This window comes from Pelecanus crispus, chromosome 17, assembly GCF_030463565.1.
Source record: "Pelecanus crispus isolate bPelCri1 chromosome 17, bPelCri1.pri, whole genome shotgun sequence".
In the NCBI taxonomy this organism is placed as follows: Eukaryota; Metazoa; Chordata; class Aves; order Pelecaniformes; family Pelecanidae; genus Pelecanus; species Pelecanus crispus.
Window position 1 is genome coordinate 1,959,294 of NC_134659.1, and position 27,976 is coordinate 1,987,269.

The following is a 27,976-nucleotide window of genomic DNA, read 5'->3' on the forward strand; positions in this document are numbered from 1 at the left end:
AATGGTTGTTGAGACACTCTGACCTGCCATGTACGGCTTTCTGCAAAGGGAGAAATTGCATTAGTGGGATGCGCGTTTAACCAAGGATGGTATTTGTAATAGGATTTAGTACCATTCGCTGTGAATGCATGACACAGTAAGTGTGTTAGGGACAGAACAGCGAAAGAGAAAAGCCTGCTAAGGAACCAATGCTGCCATCCACTGAGTGTCTTCTGTTTCCTCTCCTGAGCTGAACAGCTGCAACCTACGTATCTTTCCAGGATGTCAAAATCCCCTGCTCTAGAGCTCCCAGTGAAGTCGAGGGGACCCTGCCTATGGGAGCGGGGCTGGGCGCTTGGCTGCGATGTGTAGGGGTAAGCCCGTGCTCCACTGACCACGAGACAGGCAGTGGCAGAAAGGAAATCCTTCTCCGAAGGATGGCAAACGTGATGAGGATGGGGAGAAACCCAGGCGAGCTAACCTGTCATTTTCTCCCTGGAGAGGGGGCAGTGCGGCTCTGCTTTACAGCCCTCCCCGGATCAGGGGAGGATCAGGAGCTGCACAGCGGGATGGAAAGGCATTCCCTGGTGGACCCCTGTGCAAGAGGCTCCTGAACCCTGGACACGGGGCAAACAGCAAAACTAACGGCGATTGGGTCTTTTCCCCTCAAACTGCTCTTGCAGGGTGCAGCTAACATGCACCGAGTGCTGCGTCAGGCGCGTCCCTCCACGAGATGAACGGGGGGAGACGCAGCGAGGCCACTTCTGCAGCCGTGCCGACAGTGAGTGAGAGGGGAGGGGAACTGCCCTGTGTGCTGCTTTCCGAAGTAGGTTGGGTTGGTGTCGTTGCTTAGGTTTACTGGGGAAGAGGCCCAGGACAATGGCTATAATTTTCTCTCATAAATATTCCAATGTGTGATAAATAAATTGGTAAAAAATTCTTGATGACAAGAAATGGGAAACAGCAATCCATCATGTTATTGGTTCCCTCCACCAGTTGCACTCCTCAAAATTGCTCCCGTGCCGCCTTGCCGGGGCAGGCTTAGCCGGACCATGGCGCGTCCGGGTTTTTGGAGCAGCGTGGCTGCGCCGTCCTGCCGCAGCGCCGGGGCCGGCTCTGCCTCCCTGTTGGCAGGCGCTCCCAAGCCCTTGCAGGCCGATGCAGATGAGCAGCGTGGCTCGGGGGCGGCTGAAGGTGCTCCTCACTTTGGGTACCCTACAGCTTCCAGGTCTTCTCCAAACACTTGTGCCAGGCCAGCAGGAGAGGCCAGGTGGTGGCTCCGTGCGGAGCCACTCGCTCCCAAGGGGGGATCCCCCGGTTCCCAGCAGCGGGTGGGCGCAGGGCTCCCTGTCCCAGCTGGCCGCGGCCCCTGTGCTTTTGGCAGGCCGGGAGGCGCGAAGGTCGGGGGCTTCGGGGGCTCTGCAGCGCGCGTACAGCTTTTGACGTGGCTTGGACAGAAACCCGAGTTGTCCGCTCCATTTCATGGGTGGGGAAACTGAGGCACGGAGAGCTCCGGTGTCACTCCCCCACCAGAACGGTGTGCGGGGGGGGGTCGGGGCTGGGGACAGAAGGCGGCAGCCTCCCTTTCCCTTCCCGTCCCCCCGGCGCTGGTGGGAGGCGGGGGGGCGCCGGGGGCCGCGCCCCTTTGCAGGCGAGGCGGCCCCCGCTGCTCCCCGTGCCGTTTTTCGGGCTTTGTTGCAGCGCCCTGCGCCCTCCCCCAGCAGCCGGCTCGGCTCGGCGGGGGCCGGGGGCGGCTCCGGCGGAGGCGGGGAGGGGAGGAGACGGGGGAGGGGGGGGGGACCCGGGGCCGCTTTCCCCCGCGCCGCTGCTTCTGCGCCGCGGCTGCGGAAGGGTTAAGCGCGGGCAGCGGGGGCGGCGCGGGGGCGGGGAGCCGGGGCCGGCGGCCGCGGTGCTCGGGCAGCGGCTGCGGAGGATGAGCGGGCGGCGGGGCTGAGCCCAGCGGCGCCGGGGGGCTGAGGCGGGCGCCCGGCCCTGCATCTCCATGGTGTGGGGGGCCCCGTGGATCGCCCCGCCGTGAGCCGGGCGGCAGCGGAGCTGCGAGGGCTGGTGAGTGGCCGGGGCTGGCGAGGGGCTCCCGCCCCCCGGGGCTGGGGGTCCCCCGGGGCTGGGGGTCCCCGGGCATCCCCGCTGCCGCGGTCCTGCGGGGAAGGCGCGGGGAGGCGCGTTGGGCTTGGGGGGGGGGGGGGCTGCGTGCGTGTCCCCGCTCCGTGCCGACCGCGGCCCCGTTCCCCGTGGGGACCTCGGTGGCACCGAGGGCTGCAGCCCCCGGGGCGGTGCTCGGCGGCCCTGGCCCCGCCGCCGTGCCCGGGGAGGCTGCGCCGCGGGCCCCGGCACCCAGGGGTGCTGCCCCGGGGGTGCTGCCCCGGGGGGCGTGCAGAGGGGCATCGAGAAACCCCTCCGGCCCCCCTGCTGCCGGTCACCTGCCTGCCCCTCCTGCCTGCCCGTGCCGCGTCCCGTGCGTACATGCGTTATACATGTATGTATTTTCTGGTCGATTCCGTTGTTGCTTGTTACCGCTCAGTCACGTCTGGAGCGGCCGATGCACCAGAATGAACTCATTTCCATAAAAAGTTACTGCTGGCGAGGAGGGGCTTCTCTGAAAACACCCTTGAATCTTGGCAAAAAAAAAAAAAAAAAAAAAATCCCCACTGAAACTTCCCTAAATCCTCGCAAGACCCTTTTTGAAAGGCAGCGAGGGGAGGGAAGGCAAAAGGCACTTGTGCTCCCTTCAGGGAAATCCGAACTCCTGCGTGATGGCCCGAGCCTTCTCCAAGCCCGCGGCTGCTGGGATGGTGCGTGCTGGTCGCGGCGAGGCCGCTGCGTGCGGGCGCTCGATGCCACGCTGTCCTCTCGCCGTGACCCGCGTTTAACCTGGCACGGTCAGGCATTATGGGCTTTGTCTCCATTCAAGCTGTGGCCAATACTCTCATGTTCCTGGAGGTGAAGTGAGTGATGTTCAATTAATCTGTGTTCTAAGGGGTATCAGAAAGTCAATAGGTTAATATTAAGTGAGGTGAATAGTAAGTGGTAGAGGGGAAAAGCCTGTGCATCTGTGACCTACAGTTCAGGGTACTGGCTTGGAGGTGAGAGAATGTGGAGTTAGCGGAGTACCATGATGCGAAAACCTACGGCTGACAGGGTTTCCCTGTTATTTGCTGAGCACTTGACGCTTCACTGGTGTCTTGAATGTGTTTAATGGATCTCAGCTGACTTGGGGAGATGGTCTTGTCTCTCCTTCTCTGGATGGCTTCATTGATACGGTGTCTAAAAGTTAAATCGAATGACCTGCTTTACAGCTGAAAGACAGATGCCTCGGAAGAAATCTGTGCCATCTTCACAGCAGATGTTTAGCTTTTTTCCTTTAACACAGAGATGTTAGATCCTTTAAAATGCAGTAGTTTTTGGTCTTTATTGCTGTCCTTTTGCCATTTGTTGTCGCTTTGAGGACCCTCAGAGCTTAAATGTGATGTTTGGGGGTGGTGCAGGGAGCCAGCTAAAATAGCTTTGATTTAAGAAACTTGGTGCAAGCAATGAGTAACGTGAATGTACAACTGCTGCTGTGAAATGGCTTATCTAGCAAACCAGTCATCTTTCTCAACTCTTCTAACCATCTCCGTAGCGCTTGTTGCAAGAAGATAAAGTAACCCAATTTACTCTTCATTGTCTCTGTAGTGTTGTTTGATGTAATTAATCGTGGAGTTTCCCCCCGGCTTGTAACAAGTTTGCGCGGTGGAAACAGGTAACAGATGCTGCGTAAGATCTGCACACAATCCACCAATATGATAGAAACCGCTTTTCCCGGTGCTCTTACCACGCTCGGTCTCGCTCTCCGTGTTAACCCTGAGCTTCCCTTGCCCCTCCGCAGAAGGGAACTTTGGCTGGATGGGAAAGAGAAAATGCAGATCTGGGCTGGCGGTGGGTGCCTGGAGAAGAGGTGACTGCTGCTGCCCTGCGCTCTTTAACTCTCTTCAGCAAATTGCATTAGTATGTGACAAATTGGCTTGCAAAGCAGCTAAATGGAAATGACATTTGGAGCAGTTTGCTGTGCAGGCCCTGTGGTGTCTCGGGGAAGGAAACGTGATTTGCAGCATCTTCCCGAGCTCTCCAATTTAACTACCGCTACAAGGCTTTCCAGAACTTACTTCGGGAACTCCCGTTGCAGCTGAATGTGGGAGTCTGGAGCATGTCTTAGAATAATTGCCCAAACGCTAGGGCAGGTGTAGGTGCAGGCTGTCTCGTGCCGTAGGCAGCTTGATCGGAAGGATTGAGCTAGGAAAGCAAGCACAAGCTAATACCGAGAAATTGCATGGGGCATGTGGCAAGAAGCCTTAAGGTGGCAAGCTGCGCTTGCCGTTGGGTGCCAACATGATGTTTTCCCGCGGGAGCTGGGCTGCGTCTCCCAAGCACCTTTGTTCAGCTGGGGTTGTTTCGGTGACTCTCAGCGGAGCAGGCTGCACTGTATTGCAACAGGAAAACGCACACCTGCTTCTCTCATCCCGCTTCTCTGAGCATATTCATGTCTGTGTGAACGTGGCAGTGATCAAGCTGTTTTAATTGGCCCCTCTGCAGTTTGAACAATAAATATGTAATGGGGGGGGTGCCCCCCTCTTCCGCATGGCGTGGAGGCTGTCATTTTTGACGGGGCAGCGTGTGCTCTCTGCTCGCCTTGTCCCTGCACGCTCGGGCGCTGCGCTCGCTCCCGCTCCAGCCCGTCTCTTACAGCGTGTGAAAATTGCACTCCCCCATCTGCGTTTGGCATCCTTAAAAAGGAAAAAAAAAAAAAAAAAAAAAGATGAACCTGAGCATGCAGTGCTCCTGAGACAGGCCCCTTCACATTTCTAAACACTCTTGATTATTCAGCTAATCTTTATTTCATGGGCCTGTTACAAGAAACACAAACGGGGGAGAAAGTAGAAGGCGGTGACACATTTAAAATACACAAGAAAAGTGCTGGCAGGAATATAATCGTTCTTATTCCAGCAATATGAAATATTTATGGGCCTAAGTTGTGGCAAGATTCTCTGCTTCCTCCCCAACTCTTTCTGAAATGTTTTCCCCAGTAAAATAGTACCTGGGGGGTGCTGGCTGTGCTGCCAGCGGAGCCCCGTCCCCCCCAGTGTCTGCACACACGGCCGGGCACAGCGTCCGTCTGTCCGTCCCCATGGAAGGGACGGGAGGAGCGCAGCGTGCTGGCCAAGCTGCCCAGCCCGTGCAGGGAGCGGAGCATTGTGTTACAGTCTGTTAACTCGAAATAATTCAGAAGCGTCCCCTTGGTGAGCCTGTGAAAAGCCCCCTTTGAGGTGCCCGTGTTTTGTAGGAGCCCACTGCTCCCCCGGGGCATTCTGCTATTAATTCATTAGATCTGAGGGTTTTTTCTCTCTTCCCCCCTCTTTTCTTCCCCCCCCACCCCTCTCCCTGGCAATTCAAACAGTGATGAATGGACAAAAATCCCTCAAGGGAAACATTTTTTCACTTAGTTACAAAGATTTCATGGCTAATTAGAGTAAATGTGGTTTTTAGAGTGTTAATCTCTTAACCAGCTTGGCTAGGAGGCCACCGCCACAACAGCAAAGGGGAGGGCAAGGGGGGACCAAGGGGGAAAAGGTGCTACCAAGCTCTTCCTGGGGCTGAGCCGCAAATGCCGCTGCCTGGATCCCGTGCGTCTTTATCACCGAGAGCATCGTGTGCGCGACCTCCTTGGCTCTGCTAATCGGGTGCCCACCTTCCCTGCCCGGGCAGGGCCAGGGCACGGCTGCGCTGCGCGAGCCTTGAAGGCGTTTTGGTCTGCGGAGGCCACAAGCTCTTTGTCTGCAGAAGTGGCGCAGAGGGAGCCTCGGGGATGAAAAGCAAAGCAGGAACAAAAGCAGAATTGAGGGCAGACGTGCTGTCCTTGGGCGGCAGAGGCGGCCGCCCGGGGCTTGCGTTCAGATTCTTTCTCTGCAGTTAAAATATATGTGGTTAAAATACCGTGCGGCGTAGCGCCGGCGAGGGAAGCGGGCTGCGAGCGCGCCCAGCAAGCAGGGTGCCTCGGGCTGGCCCCCCATGTGCCTCGCACCAACCTGGCTGCGGCTGCGATGCCTCCAGCCCGCTTTCTGCAGCGAGCGCCCAGGCTCGCTGGCGAAGCGTCAGTCCGGGTGGCCCGTTGCTGTCAAAGGTAGATGTTTTGCTGATGGAAGTCATCCCCGCTTTGCTGCCCTGAAGGGAGTTCATCCTTGATGTCTGCTGTCGTCTTTTTCCCTCCTGTCTTTCCCGTCTGTGCCGCCTCCCTGGCATCTGCCTTCCCAGCCTGGTTTTGACTTTGCCCCAAATGGGCTCTGGCAAAGCAGGGTGAGTAATTCGTGAGCCGGCTCCCCGCTGCAGCCCACCGCCCACCCTGGGCAGCGGCGCCGGCCGGCGGCTGGTGCAGAGAGCGCTGGGGAGGAGATGGGAGTGGGATGTGGGCTTGAAATTCCTCCTGATCCCACTAGAGGGGATCCTCCGGATCAGGCTGGCGGAGCCCAACTGAAAAATGAACATAAACCCAGCGACGGGCGATGCTGCGCTGAGACGCAGCCGGTGCTGGAGCCCCGGTCCCTCGGAGCGGGGGCGCGGGTTACAGGGGCTGCGAGCCTGAGCCGGCGCTTTGCTGAACACAGCACTTGGGGGGGAGGAGGATTTTGGTGCTTTTCAGACGTTCCCAGCCGAGGCAGGCTGGCTGTGGCTGCCTCTCCCTGCTCCTTGTCCAGGAAAGCGTGGCTCCTCAGCGTGGCTTGTGGCTCCTCTGCCCGCCGTGGTCCGAGCCCAAGCGCTGGGAGCTGCTCAGGTGGGGGTGAGTCTGCTCTGTGGGACTTTCCCAAAAAAGCACAACTTTACCAAACAGACGAGTGCAACATATGTCAGTCATGTACCTAATTTGCTGCGTGTTCTCTGCTGGGTTTTGAGTCTGAATTATGACCCATCTGTGCATTCAGAGGGCCCGAGCAGCGCTGTCAGGCTGGCGCTGGCTACAGGGATGCGGGGGGCTGCCAGGGACAGGGTGCTGGGGGAGAGGTGCCCTCCCCTCGGTTATCGGACAGAGCCCGTCTCGTGTCTGTCACCGTAATCGCTGCTTCTGTTTGGGTGAAGTCAAACTGGGAGGTGGTGACGGCGGGGAGGGATGAAAAGCGAGATAAATGTATCGTATTATGAAAATTTAATCCTGCTTTGCCTGGGCTAAAATTACATTCGGAGCAGGAGATAAAAGGCATCAGAGTTGCGTTACAAAAAAGGTCCAGATCATCCCAAAAGGCAGAGCGATAGCGAGCCTGGGAGAGCCCTGGCAGCCCCGGCCATTCCCGCTGTGCAGCGGGTGGCAGGACGGTGGGGACAGCCCGGAGCCCATCCCGAGCCGAGTGCGGTTTCGGCGGGGGTCCGAGGGTCCCGTGGGGGGCTCCCGCGGGGGTCCGAGGGTCCCGTGGAGGGCTCCCGCCTCAGCCAGGCCGGGGCTCTCTGGAGCCGGCTGCGTGTTGTGCTTGGTGTGACAGCGGCTTCCCAGGCGGGACCGTCCCTCATCCCTCGCAGCCCTTTTCCTGCTCCGGCACCACTTCCCCGCTTCATAAAAGTGAAAGGTGATGTCTGAGTAAATATTACACTGACCTCTCACCTCGCCTCCTCCCGCCGCCACGGCTCCTTTCTCAGGGCTCATTAACGGAGCCGCCAGCTGACCCGGGGCTGTGCCGCCGAGGAGGGGGCTCGGCGTCGCGCTCGGAGCGCGGCAGGGGCTCGGCGCTGGAGCACGATCCCGGCGCCTCGCGGCTGGGAGCTGGACGGGAAGGGCAGTCTCCTTCCTGGCCGCCGCCGAGGCTGAGCCTCCTCCCCAGCGCAGTAAGTGGACGTTCGCTCGGCCTTTGCTCGGGCTCGGTGGGGAGCGGCGCGGGCTCTCCCGGTGGGTGCCGGAGCCACGTAACGCTGTAGCCGCGCTCGCGGCCCAGCCGCGGCCGCTGATGCTGGTGGGAGCGAGGGGAGGTGCTGGCTTAGGGTGTTGCTGCTCCAGCAGAAGCCTCTGTGGGAGCAGCTACACCGGCAAAAAGCCGTGCGAGCAGGAGGCCGTTCAGAGGAGTGGGCGCAGGCGGGAGGAGCGGAGCACGGACCCGGCCTCTGCCTCTCCGCGGGAGAGGGACGGGAGGGCTCCGCGCGGGCTGGACCAGCGGCTCCCACCTGCCGTGGCCTCGAGTCGGGCATGGGGCTTGGCAACGGGAGTGCCGGGATTGGCAATGGGAGTGCCGGGATGTGCGGGGGAAGCCCTTGGGACGCACAGGCAACTCCTACTCCATTTTCCCGGTGAAGGGATGGTTGGATGGGGGAGTGGTAGTCCTTGGAGAGGCCATTCCTGCCGATATCAGGGAAGGTTGAAGGAAGCGGGTTATTTTGCTTTCAGCTCCTGGCTGGCTCTTAACTGCGTTTGAGAAACAGCGGTTTTAATTCCCACAGCAGCTCGGTGTCAGGCTCCAGAGCCCCGTTTCCCTGTACCGTGTCTCGGGAAGCCGCCCGGCACTGGGGAAAACAGGAAACCTCTGGGGCAGAGCTGGGCTGCTGCTCGCTCGCTCTGCCGCCGTGACGCGCGCGGGGAAGGAAGCGGATCCACCGCGGCTTGTCCAGGAGCCGCCGTCAGGCCCTGACTCAGCGTGGAACAAGTTCCTCGTGTTATTTCCAGGCTCAATGAGCCTGGGAACAAATACCTCCCGGAGAGATTTATGTGTAGTTTTTCTTCCGTAGCGGTTTCATGTCATCGGTAGGAGAGAGCTTGGAGCAATCCCTTGTGTGCGGCATGGTGCGCTGGAGGTGCTGGAGGAAACTGGGCAGCCAGCGAGAGAAGGGCGGAAATCTGGAGGTGTGCAGGGCTTTTCCTCGGTGTTCATGCTTAACATCGCTTTAGTTTGTTAACCTGGGAACAAGCTCTCAAAAAGTGAGTTTGAGCTCCAAGGTTTTGAGATTAATTATAATACTTAAAGCAGTGGCTTTGAATTCTTTTTATTTGCTTTCTGATTGCTGGGTTTTCAGCGTTTGCCTTGTCGAGACTTTCTTTGTAGCCCAAAGTGGCCGTTTTTCTTGCCAGGAGCGGAAAGCTGAGGTTTTGGGAATTGGCTGTTGGAAAAGCAGGGGCTGTAATGAACATGAGTGCATCGGTAGCTGGATTCAAACCTCCCAAGTCGTGTTACCGAAACGGGTGATTTCCCACTTCTTGAGAATATTACGAAAGCAGCAGCAAGTGCCGCAGACCACAGCAGGCTGGTTGCTTGCCCAGGTAGCCAAATACGAGGGATTCACGTGTAGCCCGTTCATGTGAAGAGCTTTGTTCCCCATGGCTGGGTAGATTTATGGATGTCAGAGCAGAGAAATGGTAAGTTGGCTGCTTAACAGGGATGTTACAGTTCAACTCCATAAAACACGCAGGCTGTCTCCTTTACTCATTCATTTGCCAAGTCCCCAAAAAGTCACAGTGACAGGAGCAGAGGATGGAGCACTGCCCTCATGATCATATTTCCTGCCTTTGCTGGTTTATGTCACAGCCTGTAATGTTATTTAAACAACAAAAAAAAGCCTGTGAATTTCCTTTTTGTTTTTAATGGAAGTGCGAAGAGGTGGGGTGGGGAGGGAAAGGGAGCATGGCTGTAGGTTTCTGAACTGGCTAAATTATTCTTATGCTGAAAATTTGCCATAGAATCATAGAATCGTTTAGGTTGGAAAAGCCCTTTAAGATCATCCAGTCCAACCATTAACCTACACTACCAAGTCTACTCTAAACCAATCAAGGGCAGACCAGACTAAACCATGTCCCCAAGTGCCACCTCTGCCCGTTTTTTGAACACTTCCAGGGCTGGGGACTCCACCACCTCTCTGGGCAGCCTGTTCCAATGCTTGACCACCCTTTCCGTGAAGGAATTTTTCCTAATTTCCAACCTAAACCTCCCCTGGCGCAGCTTGAGCCCATTTCCTCTCACATCTCACAGGTTTTAAATCTGTGCTGAAGCTAAAATATGGGAGGTTCTGTCCTCCTGGGTGTAGAGAGGGCCCGAGCGTGGTTGGGGTGTTGCAGCTCTGACCGCGCGGTGTAGGAGCACAGGGAGGTCCCAGCCCCAAACCCCAACGGGGAGTTTCGCTGTTGCTGGTTATTCTCTGCGATTCGGGGCCAGCTGGGTGTGACTGTGCGTGCTCTGAGCACCTCGGTTATCCTGGGTTTTGATGAGAAGTGATTTTGTGGATGTAGTAGGGACCTGCTTTATCAAAACTTGCACGGGCACAGGAGAGCGCTGGTTTGTCAGCGTACATGGATGCAGACTTTACCTGCGCTACTGCAGGCTCCCAAGCATTGCTTCTGCTGTTTTCATTTTATTAAGTGTTGATGCTGAGGGTAGGGCACAAGAACGAAGATGCCTAAATCCATTCCTTGGTTCAGCCGTTGACTCTGGGAGATGCCGGGCAGTTGGAAAGGCAAGATTGCTTGCTGGGGCCAGACTGCGATGTGAGAGCTGTTTTCCTTTGTTATTTTTCTGAGCCGGGTTGATGTATATTGAGTGCTTTCCAAAGATGCTGCTTGTGTACTTATATGGGGGATAAGCTCTTCACAAAATCTGGAGTAAGCAAATTGGGAGTAAGAGCTTCTCAAAGTCCACGCTGGAATGAGAAGCGCTTCCGTGTTTGCCCGAAACCTTTGAAAAATTCTGACCTTTGTCTGCCCTTCTCCAAATCAATTTAACATTATGGAGGCATCATCCGTTGTGTTATAGAAGCTGGAAGGGCCAGATGAAAAACATCCACAGTAAGTAATGTATTTGGCTGAGATACGATGCAGCAGCAAAAGGTTCACTGCAGGCTATTTCTCTCCTAATTGTTATAAAGTTTTCTCCGCAGTTCGCAAGGAGTTAATTGCAGCTGCAGTGATGAGCCCTTCTCTGATCACTGGACTGTGGTGTGTCTGGCTCGAGTGGCAGATGAGGAGCCTTATGGAGCAGGAATTGTGTTAAAGGCCCATTTGGTGGTCACAGGTTTAGACTGTATTTAAAATCTCATAGCAACCAGGAAGCATGGGCAAGCGCTCCGGAGTTCACTGGAAGAAAGAGGCAGGAGCCCGTTTGCTTGTCCACTGGGATATAATAAGGTGCCGGTACAAGTGCTTGCGTAACTTGGCTTTTCAAGGCGTAAATTGTGTGACGGGGGCAAATCTGTTCCATCGGTTCCACCAAATAAATTTTCTGACTTGAAGGTGGCCACAACTTCTCTTGGGCTGAGCTGAGAAGTGTTAGAACAAATTCTCAGATAGAAACAAAAGCAGAGGCGCTTTTAAGGACTTCCAAGGATGTTGTATAACTTGTTTAAAAAAAAATAAGCCCTGCCCAGGGTACTGGGTCACTGTGAGGCTTAACCTTAGGAGTGACAAGTTGGGTGGGATTGAAATGACTTTGCAGATGGAGTTTTTCATTTCTGAGTGTGAATTCAGCAATATGGGTTTTTTTTAACCATTCAGTTCCTTGTAGACTTGTATGAAATGAGCTCTGTGTCATTCCTATTCTTGATATCAGGTCTAATTTTCTTTTAAGTAAAGGTACGGTCTCCCTGGGTGTGAGTCCTGCCAGCACAGGGCTTTGGGCAGCTCTTCTTCCCTGCCAGTGCCTGCTCTCACGCCGTCCTTTACATGAGCTGCAAAGTCCTATTGAAAACCAAACAATTTTGGCTTGAATTCCTTCTCCTCCCAAGATTTAAAAGAGTGTTTTTCCTACAAACAGTGCAAATTTTAACTTGAGAAAAAGCAAAATATTGACTCATTTGTTCATTCCTGACAATTCCTGTTACATTCTCTGCAAGTTTCCATTCTAAACATGACACTTTGCCAGATTATCTGCTTTAGCCATCTTGTTACTGAAGAGGATATAATATTAATTTCCGTGTCATTTATTTTTTCTGATGTATGTGGGATCATTTGGTTAACAGTGTTACGAATCTTAATGTAAAACAGTTGGGCTTTGTCTTTTTAGAGGCCCAAAGCAATGGAAGCAGCACTGATGTGATCCTGGAAAATGCACCAATTTCCCTCAGAGCTGCATGGAAACTCAGATTTGGGTGTGGAGAGTTTCTTTTTGACCAAGCATCTCAACCCTGTTGTTTCAGTGGAAGTTCTACAGCTTTCACGCTGTGTATAGTTCAGGTCATTGAATTTTGCCTTGGTTTTGTCCCCAGCAATCCTGATGAATTTGATATAAATGTATTGTGGATCTGGAAAACCAATTTGTGGTTGTAAAGGTGATACTTATAAAATTGAACACCTGAAAGTGCTTCCACAGCCCGTGCTGCTTCTCACGTGTTGCTTTGTTCCGCTGTATCCTATAGCGCAAACTCATTTACCACTGCAGCCCTCCTTTGGTCTGCCAAAGTATTGGTGAAGTCCTGCAACAAATCCAGCTGTAGCTTCTAGATCCTCCGTATGTTTTATGGAATCAAGGAAACATCATTATCAGATCTTAATCCATCGGCCCCTTGGTGATGCACCTGGTCGCGGCGGTGAGGCGGTGTCGCTCCATGTGGACCATGGGTGCTGGTCCACGCTTGGGCATCTGCAGTGCCGCAGTGCTGCCCCGGGAGGTGGGAGCAGTGGGGACGGGGCCCGCTGCTGTGCTCGGATGGGACCAGGGCGAGACGGCTTCCACAGAGGCGTGTTGAATTAAAGGGTGTGCGAGGAGCTCTCCAAGCAGGCAGGCTTGCTGCATTCCTGTGAAATATGGCCTTACAAGTCCTTGAAGGATTTATTGTTTTCCGGGCACTGCTGGATCCAGTCCGATAGGCTGGATATAGGAAGGAAATGACTCAGTTGCTCTACAGACAAGTGCAGCTTTGAAATTCAAAGAGGCAGGAGACAGCTGAGAGGCTCCAACTCATTCCCATCGGGAGTCGGGTCCTTGTCTGTCTGTTATTCTTTGTGCACAGCACTTGGGGGTTGCAGCTGGGACGGGGCAGCGGGCAGGGAGGGAGGAGGCTCCGCTGGGCAGCGGTCACGCTGGGAACCAGCCGATGCCTCGACGCCCCTCCGGCGGGAGGACACCACGAGAGAGCAGGTGACGGCAGGCTAAGCCGGGGGCCGGCGGAGGGGAGAGGGCCGCGGCGCTGCTGCGAGGCCAGGCTGCAGTGGTGGGAGCAGCTGCCGGGCTCCGCGCCTGCCTGACCATCGCCAATCGATTGCTGTGCCGGGGGCACAGCGTGGGGCAGAGCTTGCAGCAGCGTAATGGCTTCCAGGTTTTCCAAGGCGTGTTTCCCACCCACAGCAGGGTGGAGAAGCGCGGTGACCCTCCCTGCAGATGAGCTGCTGAGGAGTTTGGGTGCTCTGGCTCCCGTATCTCCTTTCCTCTTGCCCATGTTGTCTGGAGCTGGCCCCATGGTCCCTGGTGTTTGCACTCTGGTCTGAGCTATACAGGGATTTGCCACGGCAAGTGGAGAGATGTTAATGATTTTGCAAGGCAAGCTCAGGATATTAGGACCTTTTACCCATCAAAGTGTCCAGTCCCTCTCTGGCCTCATGCTGTAACTTCTGGCTGATGTCAGATGCGGACGTAAGCAGATGCTTTCTCCATCCTATGATCAGCTTGGTTGGAGAGAGAGAAGTTTTTAAATGACAGAAAGATCCTTAGCAACGAAACAAGAGTTAGTGTTAAAAATAAAGAAAACAAGACAGCTTGTTTCATCTAAACAGAAGGGTTATTAAACAGGCTTGAATTAATCAGTGATCTGCCAGAGCTTTGAAATTGAAAAGCAGGGCAGAGGAGCATGGAGCAGATGAGTGGAAGAAGCCACTTTCTTGGGTAGACATTGATGTCCAAACGCTGTAGGGGAGGAGATGATTTTCAGTTGATGGTGGGATGGAGCTGAGATGGCTCCAGGCTTTGGGGTCCTTGGCTGGAGCTCAGAGCAAGGCTGGGGGCCCCTGGGGCACTGATGCACGAGACCCGCTGGGATCCTGCCAGCAACCAGCCGCTGTCCCCGTGGCTGCCAGTTCATGGAATCATGGAATGCCTTGGGTTGGAAGGGACCTTTAGAGCTCACCCAGCCCAACCCCTGCAGCGAGCAGGAACAGCTTTAACCAGAGCAGGGTGCTCAGAGCCCCGTCCAACCTGGCCTGGGATGTTTGTAGGGACGGGGCCTCCACTGCTTCTCTGGGCAACCTGTGCCAGTGCCTCACCACCCTCAGTGTAAAAAATTTCTTCCTAAATTTCTAGCCTAAATCTATTCCTCTTTAGTTTAAAACCATTACTCCTTGAGTTCTGCGATGGTCGCTGCTTGTCATGCTCGGTGAAGCAGACTGGGCAGGGAATGAAGATGCTTTTACGTCTCCCAGGATTCAGGCACCTCGAAACATTTTCAAAAACTGCATCGAGCACCCCAGTGTTGTGCTTAAAAGGGCAGGCAAGCCTGTGTAAAGAGGCTTCGAGAGGTAAAGGCACTTCCTTCGTGTCGTTGATAAAGCTGGTGTTGATTGCAGTTCATAGCACATGCTTCCACTAAGACAGGGCTGACGAGGGCTGGTTAATGGTCCCTGAAGGGTTCTTCAGTGCTGTGTGGCTCTCTCCTGCATCAACCTGTCTGCTTCACTTTTGCTGTTAATTTAAGGGCTTTTGCAGTTGTGTTCTGCCTTTCCAAATCCTTGTGATCCCACAGTGGTACCTGGATGATAATTTCTTCCACTTCTGCAGTGGGGATGCCAGCATTGTGACTGGCAGCTGAAATCTGTAGCAAAGCAGCGAGCCGACAGTGCCGGTCACGCAGCCGGGATGAACCTCTCCCTCTGCGTGCTTCTCCACTTCTCGTCCCGACAGCTCCTGCCCCGGTTTGGTGCCGTACCACCCTGCCCTCCTGGTGCGATGGGGGAAGGCGCAGTCATGGACGGCACGACGTAGGTTTGACCTGGTGGTTATTGCTCATAATCTGAAGAGATAATCCTGTTCTGGAGCGGCATGGAGCTTCATAGCCAGTAGACACCTCTCGAATGGGGAAACGTGCCTGAACGTGCACGCAGGCAGTGGCATGGTCTTAATAATTTCAGTGTTGCTGGCTGAGTGAAATCTATAGCTGTGCAGTTGGGGATTCAGCATCTCGGAACCTAATTTTAACAAATGTACAATTTCCTGGTTTACTTAGGTAACAGCACTGTGGCTACTGTGTAAATACATCTGGCTGCTGTAGGGAGTGTTGGGGATAACGAACACCACTCGCTGTACAGGGCTGGCACAGCCAAAGGATTTCTGTTTCAGCATTTCTGTTTAATGGAGTGGCTGGGGACCCATTTAATTTGAAGCTGGGGTTCTTCACTTGCCTGTGGTGCACTTGGAGTGAGGCCAGGAGAAGCTGCTGCTTATTTTTCTCCTCCAGTTCGGTGGCCGCTCTGTGATCTTCCCTCATGCTGCACTGTAATATTCTCTTGTAATAAACTGCAGCTGGATGTCACCTGGGGAGAGTGTGCTGGGCTGAGGCTCAGGAGATAAAACTCCTGGCTTTGCCACTGGGACCTTTTGACTAGCCTTGGGCAAATCATTTAATCGTTTAATCTGCTTGCCCCTAAGGTCACCATCCATTAAGTTCTGTTTTGTTGAGAATAAAGTCCATGAATAATCAAACGATGTTCAGGTGCACCAGTGAAGAGGGGTGGATAAACCTCAGTCCAGCAGGACTCGGGTAAGAAACTAGAAAAAGCCCCTTCTAAGGGCCATACTGACCTCGATTGCCTGGAGGCGTTGTGGACTCTGTTTCTGGAGGTCCTTAAGGATGGTTGAGAGGGGCATCTCTCAAATTATGATTATAGCTGGTCTTTGCAGCAGGAGACTGGATTAGAGAATCACAACTTTCTGGCCACAGATTTGTATGATTTAGTGTTATCCAAAGCCAGTGACCTGTTTACACAGGTTTGGATGAAACTGAGACTTCCCAAAACTTGAATAAACCAGCTACGAAACCCAAGAAGTGTTAAATTTTCCCTTTGTGTCATAATTCAAGGCAACCAGGAAAATAAGGGTCTGTTCTGCTCAGTGCTCCAGTGCATGGTGTTGTCGCCAGCCTTGGGTCTGTCCTCGGGGACCGCGTGGTGAATAAAGTCCTCTTTTCCCAGCACCTCTCTTGATGCAAGGTAATTTATAAGCTATTTCACAGCAGTGTACTTGAAGATCAATAGCTGCCAGCTGGGGTTTCTCAGAGAGCAGGTGTCAAGTATCAGCACAGGGAAAGAAAAAGGTGTCTAATTTCTGCCACCTAGGTGTCCTAGGTTGATTAGGAATTTTTCTGGATGTCTTTTTGGGGTTGGTGGGTTAAATGTCTCCAGCTGCAATGCACAGCTGGGTGTAAGCCATGCCAGAGCCACAGCTGTGGTCCTGCTTTAGATTTGCCAGAGGAGCCAGCGCTCCCTTGGAGATGGAGATGATTTTGTCATTGTTAAAGAAATGCCTCCTTGCTGTGTCACAGGGATGTTTTGGCATCCTTGGGGGGTCAGAGGTAGCTCTGCCCATGTTTGCTTCTCACTGCTGTCAGGGGAGAGTAGCCCTGCTCTGCTGAACAATCTCTGCTCAAAGAGTTTATGAACAGAGGCACACCAAGAAGCGCTAAACCAGTCTCTTACACGTACTTTAGTACAGCAGTTTATGCCTTGTAACTCCCTTTTGAGTCTGCCATCGGTTGAATGTCCGAGTGCCTCATGTATGAGAGCACTGTCCCCATTTCACAGGTGGAACAACTGAGGCAAAGAGTAACAGGACTTGTCCAGGTCCATCCAGCAAGTCTGGGACAAAACCAGGAGTAACGTCAGCCCACTGGTCAGGGTGCTGCGCCGTGCTCTCCCAAATGCAGCTGCAAAGACGAGGCTTACAGCGTGTCTCTCCCTGGGATTTTCTGTTTCTCTTTACCCCGGGCCTGTTGGGATGTGTGTGCTCAAGAGGGAGATGGCGGGGAGAGGTGGCTTATCCGGTATGCATTGTATAAACAATATCTGAAGTCTGGACAATATGAACAAATTTTGTGCATAATTCATGCAATCGTGTTTGTTATCAGGGAAATGCCTTTTCATGGCTGGCTTTCGTTCTTCCCCTCCTCTTCCTTGTCCCAGGGCTGGAGGAAGCAATAATCACAATACTGTATTTTGCCCTCTTAACTCTTTCTCAGAAAGCTGACGAGCCTGTCAAATGCCATCCCCGTGAATAAGCAGCTCCGGGGAAGCGGGGACGCAGCTCCCGGTGCGGTTCCTGCCTGCGGCTGCCAGCACAGCCCTGCGGAGCTGGGGACGGGCGCTGCCGCGGGACAGCGAGGCATAAAGGTGGTGTGCAGCCTGATGCCCAAAGGGTTCGGTGTTTCGGGGTATGCTTCAGGAAGGGCTCGGTGCCTCTTGTCCCTGTGCTTCAGTACCCTTTGCAAAAACCTCGGACCTGCTGCCAGGCACCTGGCTGGTGATTTACAAATGGCTCTTATTAGAATCATAGAATAGAATCATAAAATCATTTAGGCTGGAAAGGACCTTTAAGATCATCCAGTCCAACCATTAACCTACACTACCAAGTCTACTCTAAACCAATCAAGGGTAGACTAGACTAAACCATGTCCCCAAGTGCCACCTCTGCCCGTTTTTTGAACACTTCCAGGGCTGGGGACTCCACCACCTCTCTGGGCAGCCTGTTCCAATGCTTGACCACCCTTTCCGTGAAGAAATTTTTTTGCTAATATCCAACCTAAACTTCCCTGGTGCAGCTTGAGCCCATTTCCTCTTGTCCTATCGCTAACTACTTGGGAGAAATTGTTATTGTTGTTGGAGTCAAAATATTCTTAAAAAAAAAAAAGCGCTAGGAGCCCTCCTCATTGCTTTGTATTATAAAGCTGTAATTACTTTACATCAAGGCGCTGGTAACTTCAGTTGGTGTCAAACTCTGAAGCCAGTGACTGAGCTGGCTGTTTCGCACTACCTGGGTTTAAAACGCCCCGTTGCTGCACCTTGGGCTTCCTCGGCGCCGCCGCTGCGGTGTGCGATGGGCGCTGAGGCTCCCGGCAGCCCTGCTCCGGGATGGCTGGGAAAATCCTCTGCTCGGGGCTCGAACGTGCAAGGCTTCTCTTGCTGGAGAGAGAGGCGAAGACACTGAGAGCAGGGAAGGGGCTTGGGCGAGCGGGTGTGCGGGTTTCTGCTGGGCAAGGCGGGGATTCGGCAGCGTGGGGCTCATCTGGCTGCTGCGGCGTGGCCGAGGGGGCAGGACTGAGACCCAGACCTCCGATCCGGGCTGGAGAGGTCCCAGAGCTCAGAGATGCTTAGATCGGGCAGTTTGGCTCAGAGCTTTTGTCTAATTAAAACAAAACAAAACCCTATTAATTATTGTAAGGTCTTCCTCTGGAACTGACAAATGTGTCCTGAATATCACTTCTTCAAAGGGAATAAATCACTGTGGCAGCTTTAATGCTTGGAAACGTTTCATAGAAAAATTCCCGATGGGCTCCAGGAGGGATGCAGACCCGGCATGTGTGTTCTCGCTTGTTCCAAAGAAATGGCCAAGCTCTGGGCTCTTGTCCCCCGTTCCAGTTGGCAGATACGGTACGGAGGCAGTGCAAAGGGAAGGGGTCAGGCTGGTGCAAGGGTGAGGTGGTTCCAAATGGTTTGTTCTTGTATTTTAGTTTATATAGTGTAGCCTGCCCTTGCGGCGACCCTTTCGATAATTCTGGGGGATTTGTGACAGCCCGGTGACCTGCAGGGGAGGTCGGTGGTGCGAGCCAGCCGGTCTCCCTGCTCCCGGCCTCGCAGCAATGAATCTTATTTGACTATAGAAAGGGAAAAGGCCAGAGTCCGCCCCCAGCTTAGGACGCAATCACGGGCACGCTGTCCCCCTCCCCGCAAGCTCAGTCGTTTCTCCGGAGGCTTCGTTCTGCGAGGCAACTCTCCAAATGCACGTGGCTTTAGGAAGAAAAACCCGTAGTGGGTTTTATCGCCTGCTCTGCTCCCGTTTTGTGGGGTGCTTGGGGACCGCAGTGGCCTCCAGGCTGGGAGCGATGCAGGGACAGCCTGGGAAAAGCCTGTGGGGCGCGGGGGCCGGGAGGGCGCGGGCGAGGGCGCCGGGGTCGGCGCAGCTGCGTTTGCCGCGTCTCGGAGGTGCGGGGGCTGTGGGAGCCGCCGCCTCCGGAGGGGATGGAGCGTCCCAGGCGTGCAACCCGACGGAGCAGGGGCGATGGGTGAGGGCTTGGCGGTGCTGGCGCGGGGCCGCGTATAAATGTAGAAATCGCTGCTCACGAGGCCAACCCTACCCCAAAAGAAAAGATACCGGCACCACGAAGCAAACGCAGCTGCCGCGCTGGTGACATCAAAATTGGTCCTTTGATCCGTCATTTTCCACAGGAGAGTCTCTTTTTGTTTTTGCTTTAATTTTCCTTTTTTGCTGCTCTTTTTTTTTTTTTTTTTTTTAATGTGCATAAAATATCACTAATGACAAACTGTGGTGCCTGTGAGTGAGTGACAGCTGAAATAAGAGAAATGACTAATCGGGCCTCCTGAAGCCCCATCGCGTGGAGATTAAATGAGCCCTTTTTTCTTCCCCCCATCAATGAGAATCATGGGCATTTGAATAATAATATTATAGTCTCCATTAGGATGACAGTGGGGGAAAAAATCGGCTCAGACCTATGATTATTCCTTCAATCTAATAATTATTTAAATACCAGATAACTCCTTTCAGCCTAATTGAGGCCTTTCAGCTGCTTGGGTTTACACTGCATCCCTGAATTTACTCTCTCTTTCACCTTGCGTTACTAATAGCTTCAGATTGCTTTTTAAGGCCGTATTTTAAACTCGCGTACAAAAAAAGAGGAGAAATTACTGGTCAAATGGTATTAAGAATCGGAGTTAAAATTGCCCACTCTGTTTCCCTGGTGCTCAACTCCCCAGCTGCGCTCGGCCATCCCCAGGCTCCTCCGCGGGGCATGCCGGGGGTTTCTGTTGGTGTTTGACATCTCTGTCGCCGAACAGCGCTTAATCCGTGTCCCGCACCCAGGCGTTGCGGGCAGCCGGCAGGAGCTGCTCCCGCGGGGCTGACACAGAGCCGGGGATGGATCATCCTCCTCGTCCGGGTAGGATGTCAGTTCCCGGCCATGCGATGTCATCTTCAAATAATGTTTGAAAGCACAGATTCTTCTTCCTGGCTGATCTCTCTTGCCTTTGGCAGTGACTGTTCACAAACACTCTGCAAAACCTTCACTGTAAGGTGCTGCAGAGAAGTTAGGCTTCAGCTGACAGCTCTCCTGCACAACAGCCCCAGACTGGCTCTGGCTTTTGTACTCTCTGTGAATGAAAATGGTGCTGCAAAAGATGTAAAACTGCTGTGGTCCAAGTGAAGAGCTTCTGTTGTCCCATACATATAGATGTGTATAATAAATTTAAATAATGAAATTTTAATTTCTAGCTTGCACTGTTCCTTTCTCACTTCGCAATGGAACAACTTTTTAAAAAATTGGAAAGCTGCCCAGCAGGAAAGCTGTTGTGCGCTGAGATTTACAGCGGAGCCTCCCCATTCTCTGCAGAATCTCTTTCGCTTTCTGGGCTTCTCTGGAACCAGATCCCTCTGCTCCAGAAGCATCTTTTCTTGTCAGGAATGAGAAGCTGGGGTAGGCTTTAGTTTTGGACTCCTGTGAGCGAGGGATGCTTTGGCCTTGGAGGAAAGCCCGTTTGTGCTGCCCAGGGCAGAGCCTGCGTTCCCTGTGCCCTGCGGTGCCGCAGCCGCCGCCTCTGTGCCCTCCCCACGGCCGGGGCAGTTTGGTGCCGTGTCCGAGCACTTGCTTGGGGCACTGCGGTGCTTGAGGCTTCTCCTGTGTCGATCTGGAGGTGCTTTGCCGCTGCCTCAGCCGCTCCACGGGGCTCCCGTATCTGTAGCGCTCATGCCGGCTTTCCTGGGCTGCACTTGAGCTCTTCCATGGCACGGAGCTCCCTGTGTGTTTACAAGAAGGCACCGCGCTGCTGGCTGGCATCTTCCTGCCAGTGACACACGTGGGCTTTGCGGTGTCTCGGGCTGCACTGCGCGTTATCCGAGAGCAAAGCTGCTCCGAGATCCTGGTGCCCGTGACCAGGTCGATGGTGCCCACCACAGGTCACCAGCAGCCCATGGGTGGGCGGGCAGCATCCCTCTGAGCACATCCTCGGTTTGATTTGTGCCCTTTTGAAGGATTCTCGATTCAGATAACAATTTTGGGATGTTCACTCAGAGATTTAATGAGAAGAGCTGGGGAGGTCACCCTGGTGCTGGTGTGGCACGTTCAGGTCTGCAGCGCGGGCGGCTGCTTTCTGCCACAATCATCCAAACAATAATAAGAATGCAGCAGCATCTGCGTCGTAGCTGGGAGAGAGAAACTGCTTCAGCCAAAGGTGGAAATTAAGAGACTGGAAATAAGAAGCAAGCAGCCAGGGAAATGTATCCCTGAGCAGAATGAGAAACCCATTACCGCTCTCTTTCTCCTGTCTTGTCAGTGACACCGAGACGTGCAGCCCAGGGACAGAAGCACCCGTCTCCGGCTCCTGGCGTTAACAAGCCTAAAGAGCGGCCATTCGGTGACACTTGCTTATGAGCTCAGTGTAGGTTTTCAGCAGTGTGAATTATTTTAAATACCAGAACGGAGATCAGCATCAATCAAATCGGTGGCTGCCCACAGGTGAGGATGGCTGAGTGTGGGCTGCGCTAGGAAACAGTCGCCAGCATTTGCACGCAGGGCAGGGGAGAAGACTCAAATTTGCAAAAAATGCAAATTTCTCCCTGGTGCGGGTGCTTGGGGCTTGCACAGCGTGATGGGCGGTGACGGAACCTTGGTGCAGGGAAGGCAGGCAGCTCGTCCTCAGCCTCTTACCAGAGCTGATGTGACCCTGTGGTGCTGTGAGGGGGTCGAGAACATCTCTCCCCAAGGCAGGCTGAAATGGTTCCTTTGATCGTCCAGCCTGGAGTGCGTAAGGAATGCATAATTTGGGATAAAGGAGAACTTTGTGGTGGTTTTTTGAGTCTAGGTGGTCAGACACTTCCGTGGTGATGAGCAAGGCTGAGGTCAAGCCAGGAGCACAAGTCATGGTCAGGTCTGGAGATAACAAGGATGAGACACAATCCGGTGACCTCCAGGCATGTCTGTGGTGACAAGGGAGGTACAGAGCACCAGTGTGGGGATGCTCTCAGGGCCCTTACATGGTACCCGTCTCGGAGTGTTCTGCTGGCCCCACAGCTCCGCTGAGCTGGGTCCTTGCTGCCTTGCAGGGTGCTCGGCTGGCATCACTTCCAGCTGCTTTGTGGGAGCCTGAGGTGGTGCTGGAAGCCTGGGGCTGAGCTGGGAACTGAGCTGATACCTCCTGCGTGGGATGGTCCAAGCTGGACCCCCACTTAGATGAGACAGACATGGAAATACATGGATTTGGATTGTCTTTAATGTTCATATTTTTGCTAGGGGAGTCTGCCGTCTCAGCAGAGGTGCTAGGTGATGAGGTGGAGCAGGCAGAGGGCTACAAGGGTCCTCTTCAACACCTACTGTGTCTGCATGCGTGTGCGCGCTGTCCGGAAGGGCGGATGGAAAGCTCTGATGTAAACATGCCTCTCACAGCTGGAGCCTCTCGGAGGCGAGCACCCATTTCCTAAGGAAATTCCAGCCTGGTGATTCCTAATTCAGCATGACAGCCGCAAGTGGGGAGGATGGGGCTGGCGATCAGCGGGGCTCCAGCCATCTCTCAGGCCTGAATGAGGTCTAGGTGCTTTGGGAGCACCCACAAAAATAAAACAAACAACAAACCAACCTGTCTGTCTTCCACTCCTCATTCCCACATAGATTTTGGCCAGAGGTCTCCAGCTCAAGTCTTATCTCGCATTGTCCGGATGGGTGAAAACGTAGTGGAAGGAGACTCTACTTCTGACTGTTATCCGGAGAGCTATCGGGAAGGGTGTATGGGCAATTTGGTTGGCATCAGGTCTTCTGGACCCAGCGTCCAAAGCTGTTGCTTTGTGTAGGTTTTAATCACCACCTGGAAGTTTTGTTAGAGCAGGAGATTTGTCCAAGGCTCCCAGATTGGTAGTCTCTGCCCTGCACGTGGTGCTGCTGGCAGTGTTGGGTTGCTGATCTGACCATGTGCCCCCACCCAGGTGGCAGCTGCTTTTCAGCAGTAAAGTACCTTGTGAAGGCTGTGAGAAGCTTCTGCCTGAAAAGCACCCGCAGAGGTACTTCTGGCTCTGGGAAGGGGTGGAGGGGAGATGCTGGCAGCTTTGGTGTGCGTATGCTCAATGAACTTGCCTGCATGAGACTTCTTCCTCAGGTTTCAAATTAAATCATAGAGGATTTGAAGGAAGAAAACACCTCGTTTCCTCTGTTGCTTCCAACAACATACCCTGCAGGAGGCGTCCTTTTAGCCAAGACTGCAGATTGATGGTTGGGTGTGTGAGCTGCGGGCTTTGTCTTGGGCTGAAGCTGATTATCCCATGGCTGAGCATTATAAACATTATAAACATTATAAACATTATAAACAGCTAAACCACATAACAAATTAACACGCAGAGGCTGAACCAAGTGGCAAAACATCAAGCCTGAACTGTTTACCAATAAGTTAGGAGACCTGCTTAATTCTTGTTGGGCTTAGAGACATCCTCACTTTATCTCAAGGACTGTGTAATTAGAAAGCCTCCTTTGAATTTTATCTGCAGGGCACACTGGATCTAATTCTTTGCTCTGCGTGTTTCTTTTCTTTCCCCAGAACCATGTGAGGGACGCTGCTGGAGCACAGGACACACGCGGGGGACGCAAAGTTTGCCTTTCCCAGGATGGATCAGAGGAAGAACTGGCCTCGGGTACCAGACTCCGATGGCTGGTCGGTGGCTTTGCTCTGTCTCTTCCTGGCATTGCTCTCCCGAAATGTGTCCAGCAATGCCTTGTTCAGCACTTTCCACTCTGAGAACCGGGACTGGACGTTCAACCACCTGACTGTCCACCAAGGCACTGGGGCAGTCTATGTTGGAGCTATCAACAGGGTTTATAAGCTTTCGGGTAACTTGACCATTTTGGTGGCTCATAAAACTGGTCCTGAGGAGGACAACAAATCCTGCTACCCACCCCTCATCGTGCAGCCATGCAGCGAGATCCTCACCCTCACCAACAATGTCAACAAGCTGCTGATCATTGACTACTCTGAGAACCGGCTGCTGGCTTGTGGCAGCCTCTACCAGGGGGTCTGCAAGCTGCTGCGCCTGGATGACCTCTTCATCTTGGTAGAGCCCTCGCACAAAAAGGAGCACTACCTCTCCAGCGTCAACAAGACGGGCACAATGTATGGTGTGATCGTGCGCTCGGAAGGTGAAGATGGGAAGCTCTTCATTGGCACAGCGGTGGATGGGAAGCAGGATTATTTCCCCACCCTCTCCAGCCGCAAACTTCCTCGGGACCCAGAGTCATCAGCAATGTTGGATTATGAGCTCCACAGTGACTTTGTCTCATCCCTCATCAAAATCCCCTCAGATACCTTGGCCCTCGTTTCGCACTTTGACATCTTCTACATCTATGGTTTTGCCAGTGGCAACTTTGTCTATTTTTTGACTGTCCAGCCAGAGACCCCAGAGGGTGTCTCCATCAACTCTGCCAGCGATCTCTTTTACACGTCTCGCATCGTCCGTCTCTGCAAAGATGACCCCAAATTCCACTCCTATGTCTCTCTGCCCTTTGGCTGCGTCAAGGGGGACACGGAGTACCGCCTCCTGCAAGCAGCGTACCTCTCCAAGCCAGGAGAGGTGCTGGCCAAGTCCCTCAATATCACGGCCCAGGAGGATGTCCTCTTTGCCATTTTCTCCAAGGGACAGAAGCAGTACCATCAGCCACCCGATGACTCTGCACTCTGTGTCTTCCCCATTCGCACCATCAACGCTCAGATCAAGGACCGCCTGCAGTCCTGCTACCAGGGGGAAGGCAACCTGGAGCTCAACTGGCTGCTGGGGAAGGATGTCCAGTGCACTAAAGCGGTGAGGATGATCCAGCTGTTGGCCGTGGTAGCTCTTGAGAACCGGTATCGATGCCTGGCCCTATGGCACACGGGCTTGCAGAATAGGAATTGATTTTTCTGTGCCTCAGTTTCCTTGAACACGGGGCAGACACAGTAGTCCTTTTTCTCTTTAATCCCTGTTGTTATCAGACAGTGATGACAACGAAGGGAAGGGGTAGCATTAAAGCAGATGAATAAAGGTGTGCAACTTGCTGGAAGTGTTTGCTGTTCCCAACCTCGGGCTCTGGAAGCTGGAGGAAGGCTCTCGCCCTTCCCTGAGCAGGAGGGTGGTATCAACAAACTAACAAGATAAATACAAATGACAGGTGTGTCTTTTGTATTTTTATTCAGCTGATTTCTTTAATCTTGATGCACATGTACATTTTTCCTGGGCTGACTTGGGAATCCCTGGGGCCTTCTTTTGCCAAGCATATTGAGTTTGGCTACTGGAAAAGGAGAAATGTGAGTTAAATGAAAAGAAAGAAGGAAGGTGAAGAGAAGGTTGAGCACTGGCTTGCATGGGGGAGAGTCATCCCATCACAGCTGCAGCTAGATGTGCCTGAGCATTTGGTAGTTAATGTCCCTTGTGGAAAATAAATGGATTGCAGTCAGTGTGATGGCGAGTGGCCACCCATGTCACCTATGCCACATAGGAATTCACATGAGCAATCTCAGCTGATACGGCTTAATAATACTTAGCTGTTGACAGAATGATTTTCCTTTACCTGTGGCAAGCGATGTTGCAGGGAGAAGCCAGCATCCATATTCCCTGTGTTGTAGAAAGGAAACTGAGGCACAGAGAGGTGGTTTGTAGGAGAGTGCACATCTGGGCAGTGGAACGAGCAAGAGTGCGTCTTCTCACTTAGCACTCGGGTGGTTTATGTTGCCGGAGGCTGTTCCCTGTGTGATCATCCACCTTTCCAGGACAGCCAGGCTGGTGCTTTCTACCAGCCCCGTGTTCACGCGGGGAAGGTTTAACTCTGCCCTGGAGCTGGGCTGGTTGTGCCAGACGGATGTGGCCGCTCCCGACAGGAGCGAACAGCAGCACCCTCTCCTCTCACGGCGTGGGATCCGCCGTGTCCGGCTGTCCTCTGGCTGCTGACTGACCCGAGCCCGTCCCACCCCATGCGCGGCAGTGCCAGCACCGCTGTGAACTGTCAGCAGCAGGGCTTGCGTGGGCTTCAGGGGGAACCCTTGCTGATGTGGGGATGCTGAGCACCTTGCTGCGTATACTACTTGGCACCTCTGGAAATCAGGCTGAGAAGAGGTGAAATGAGTGGAGGAGGGTGTTTCTGCATAGCCATGCAGCAGGGATAAACCCATGAGAAACCTTATGGATTTAAAAATTGAGTGAAAGTGTCTTTTGGACTTAAGGTTCCTCCTCAGCCCTGTCCAGACACATTCTGGAGCAGCTGCAGAGTGTCTTGGCCTCGGGCAGTCAAGGGAACAAGCCATTGCAGGGGGTGGCTGAAGCTGGCAGGGTCCCTGGGTGGGGGGGTTGCGTGGTGGTGGCTCCCAGCCTGCTGTCAGCTCCCCTCTGCCTGAGCCCGGGTGCGTGGGGCTGCCGTGTGCTTTGCGTTTCACTCACAGCTGCCCAAACCCCTCGTCTTTCCAGCCAGTCCCCATTGATGACAATTTCTGCGGCCTCGACATCAACCAGCCCCTGGGAGGCTTGACGCCGGTGGATGGGGTGACGCTCTTCACCTCGAGCCGGGACCGGATGACTTCTGTTGCTTCCTACGTCTACAACAGCTACAGCGTGGTGTTCGTGGGGACTAAGACTGGCAAGCTGAAGAAGGTAAGCTTATTTCTGTGGCTTCGGAGAGCCAGGATCCATTTCTCATCTCTCTTGGGAGTCTCTGATGTGCGTAGCTGCTGCTGTGTCTCGCAGATATTTCCCAGCGTGAAACTGGGAGCCAGTCAGGAGCAAAAATCGCAGGGTTTGGGTCACAGAGAGCCTTGCATTGGTGAGGCAAAGTTCATCCATCAGCACTGTTAGCACAGAGTGGTGTTGTGGTTTCTTTTGAAGCAGAGAAGCGCCAAAGCCTTGGGAAAGGTGCAGCGGAAACTGCTGCAGCCTGGTCCAGGAAAACGGACCACACGAGGCCACGCAGTTCCCGTTGCTCTGCCGCGTTATGGCTCCAGCGCATCCCTTTGCACGGGCTGGGGGCACCTTCCTGTGCTTCCAGCCAGCGACTTCCTTCAGCAGCAGGGTAACGCAGGTCTCAGCGCCGTGCCAGCTCTTGCGTGCACCGCCTGCCTGTATATTTTACAGCGTTACCCTGTTGTTAGTCTGGGGTTTTTTGCATTTTGTCATTCAGTAAACTATGGTGTGTGCGCGTTTTGTGGTGCTGATGCAGAAATTATCAGGGCAATAATGGGTCAGCCTGATTAGAGACAAGTGAGGAGCTTGGCTTGCAATCTCTGAGCTCGAGTGAACCTCAGCAAGGTCTCAGATCTTTCCTTCTTTTTGACATGCTGATAGAAATTTTGCAATAGTTTTGAGTTGTTTCCCAGCAGTCTTTCTCCAACTTGTGTAGAAGACCATGAGTTAGAAAGCTTTCGGTCATGGCAAAATTGCTGATGGTGGCAGGACAGTTGGTCATGGAGAGGTAGGAATGGGTTAACTTGGCTGCTTTTGGAAACCAAGCCTCAGGGCAGAGTCCTCCTGCTTCTCTCTGCCTCTTACCTGCTGCTCTTCCCTCTGACAGTTGGATGATTGATCAGCCCTGGGAGATAACATTCCTCGACCTCTGCATCACAAACGCTGGGGCTAGTTGCCCAGGGCAAAGAGATGCTCCCGCTGGCTTCCTCCCCCAGCACAGGGGTGGGGGGGCTCTGGTGGGTTTTGGGATTTTGAAGTCGAACTGGGATTTTCCTTTCTCTATCTTCTGAACCGCTCTTCAGTAAGTAGTGTGCAAGGGCTGGTCAGGCCCAGTCGTACATTTGAGCGTGGTCCTCACTAGTCTTCTCTCAGGAGTTGCGTAT

At 53.7% G+C, this 27,976-nt stretch overlaps 1 protein-coding gene across 1 annotated transcript in view; it reads left to right on the forward strand.

Moving 5' to 3' along the window:
- Positions 1-23,780: 23,780 nt before the first annotated feature.
- Positions 23,781-27,976, forward strand: part of PLXNA2 (plexin A2) — a 154,283-nt gene continuing 150,087 nt past the window's right edge. Inside the window, exons 1-2 of the mRNA XM_075722534.1 lie at positions 23,781-24,968; positions 26,604-26,786. Of these exons, the coding sequence (XP_075578649.1) occupies positions 23,781-24,968; positions 26,604-26,786 (1,371 nt within the window). The remainder of the gene's footprint in view (positions 24,969-26,603; positions 26,787-27,976) is intronic.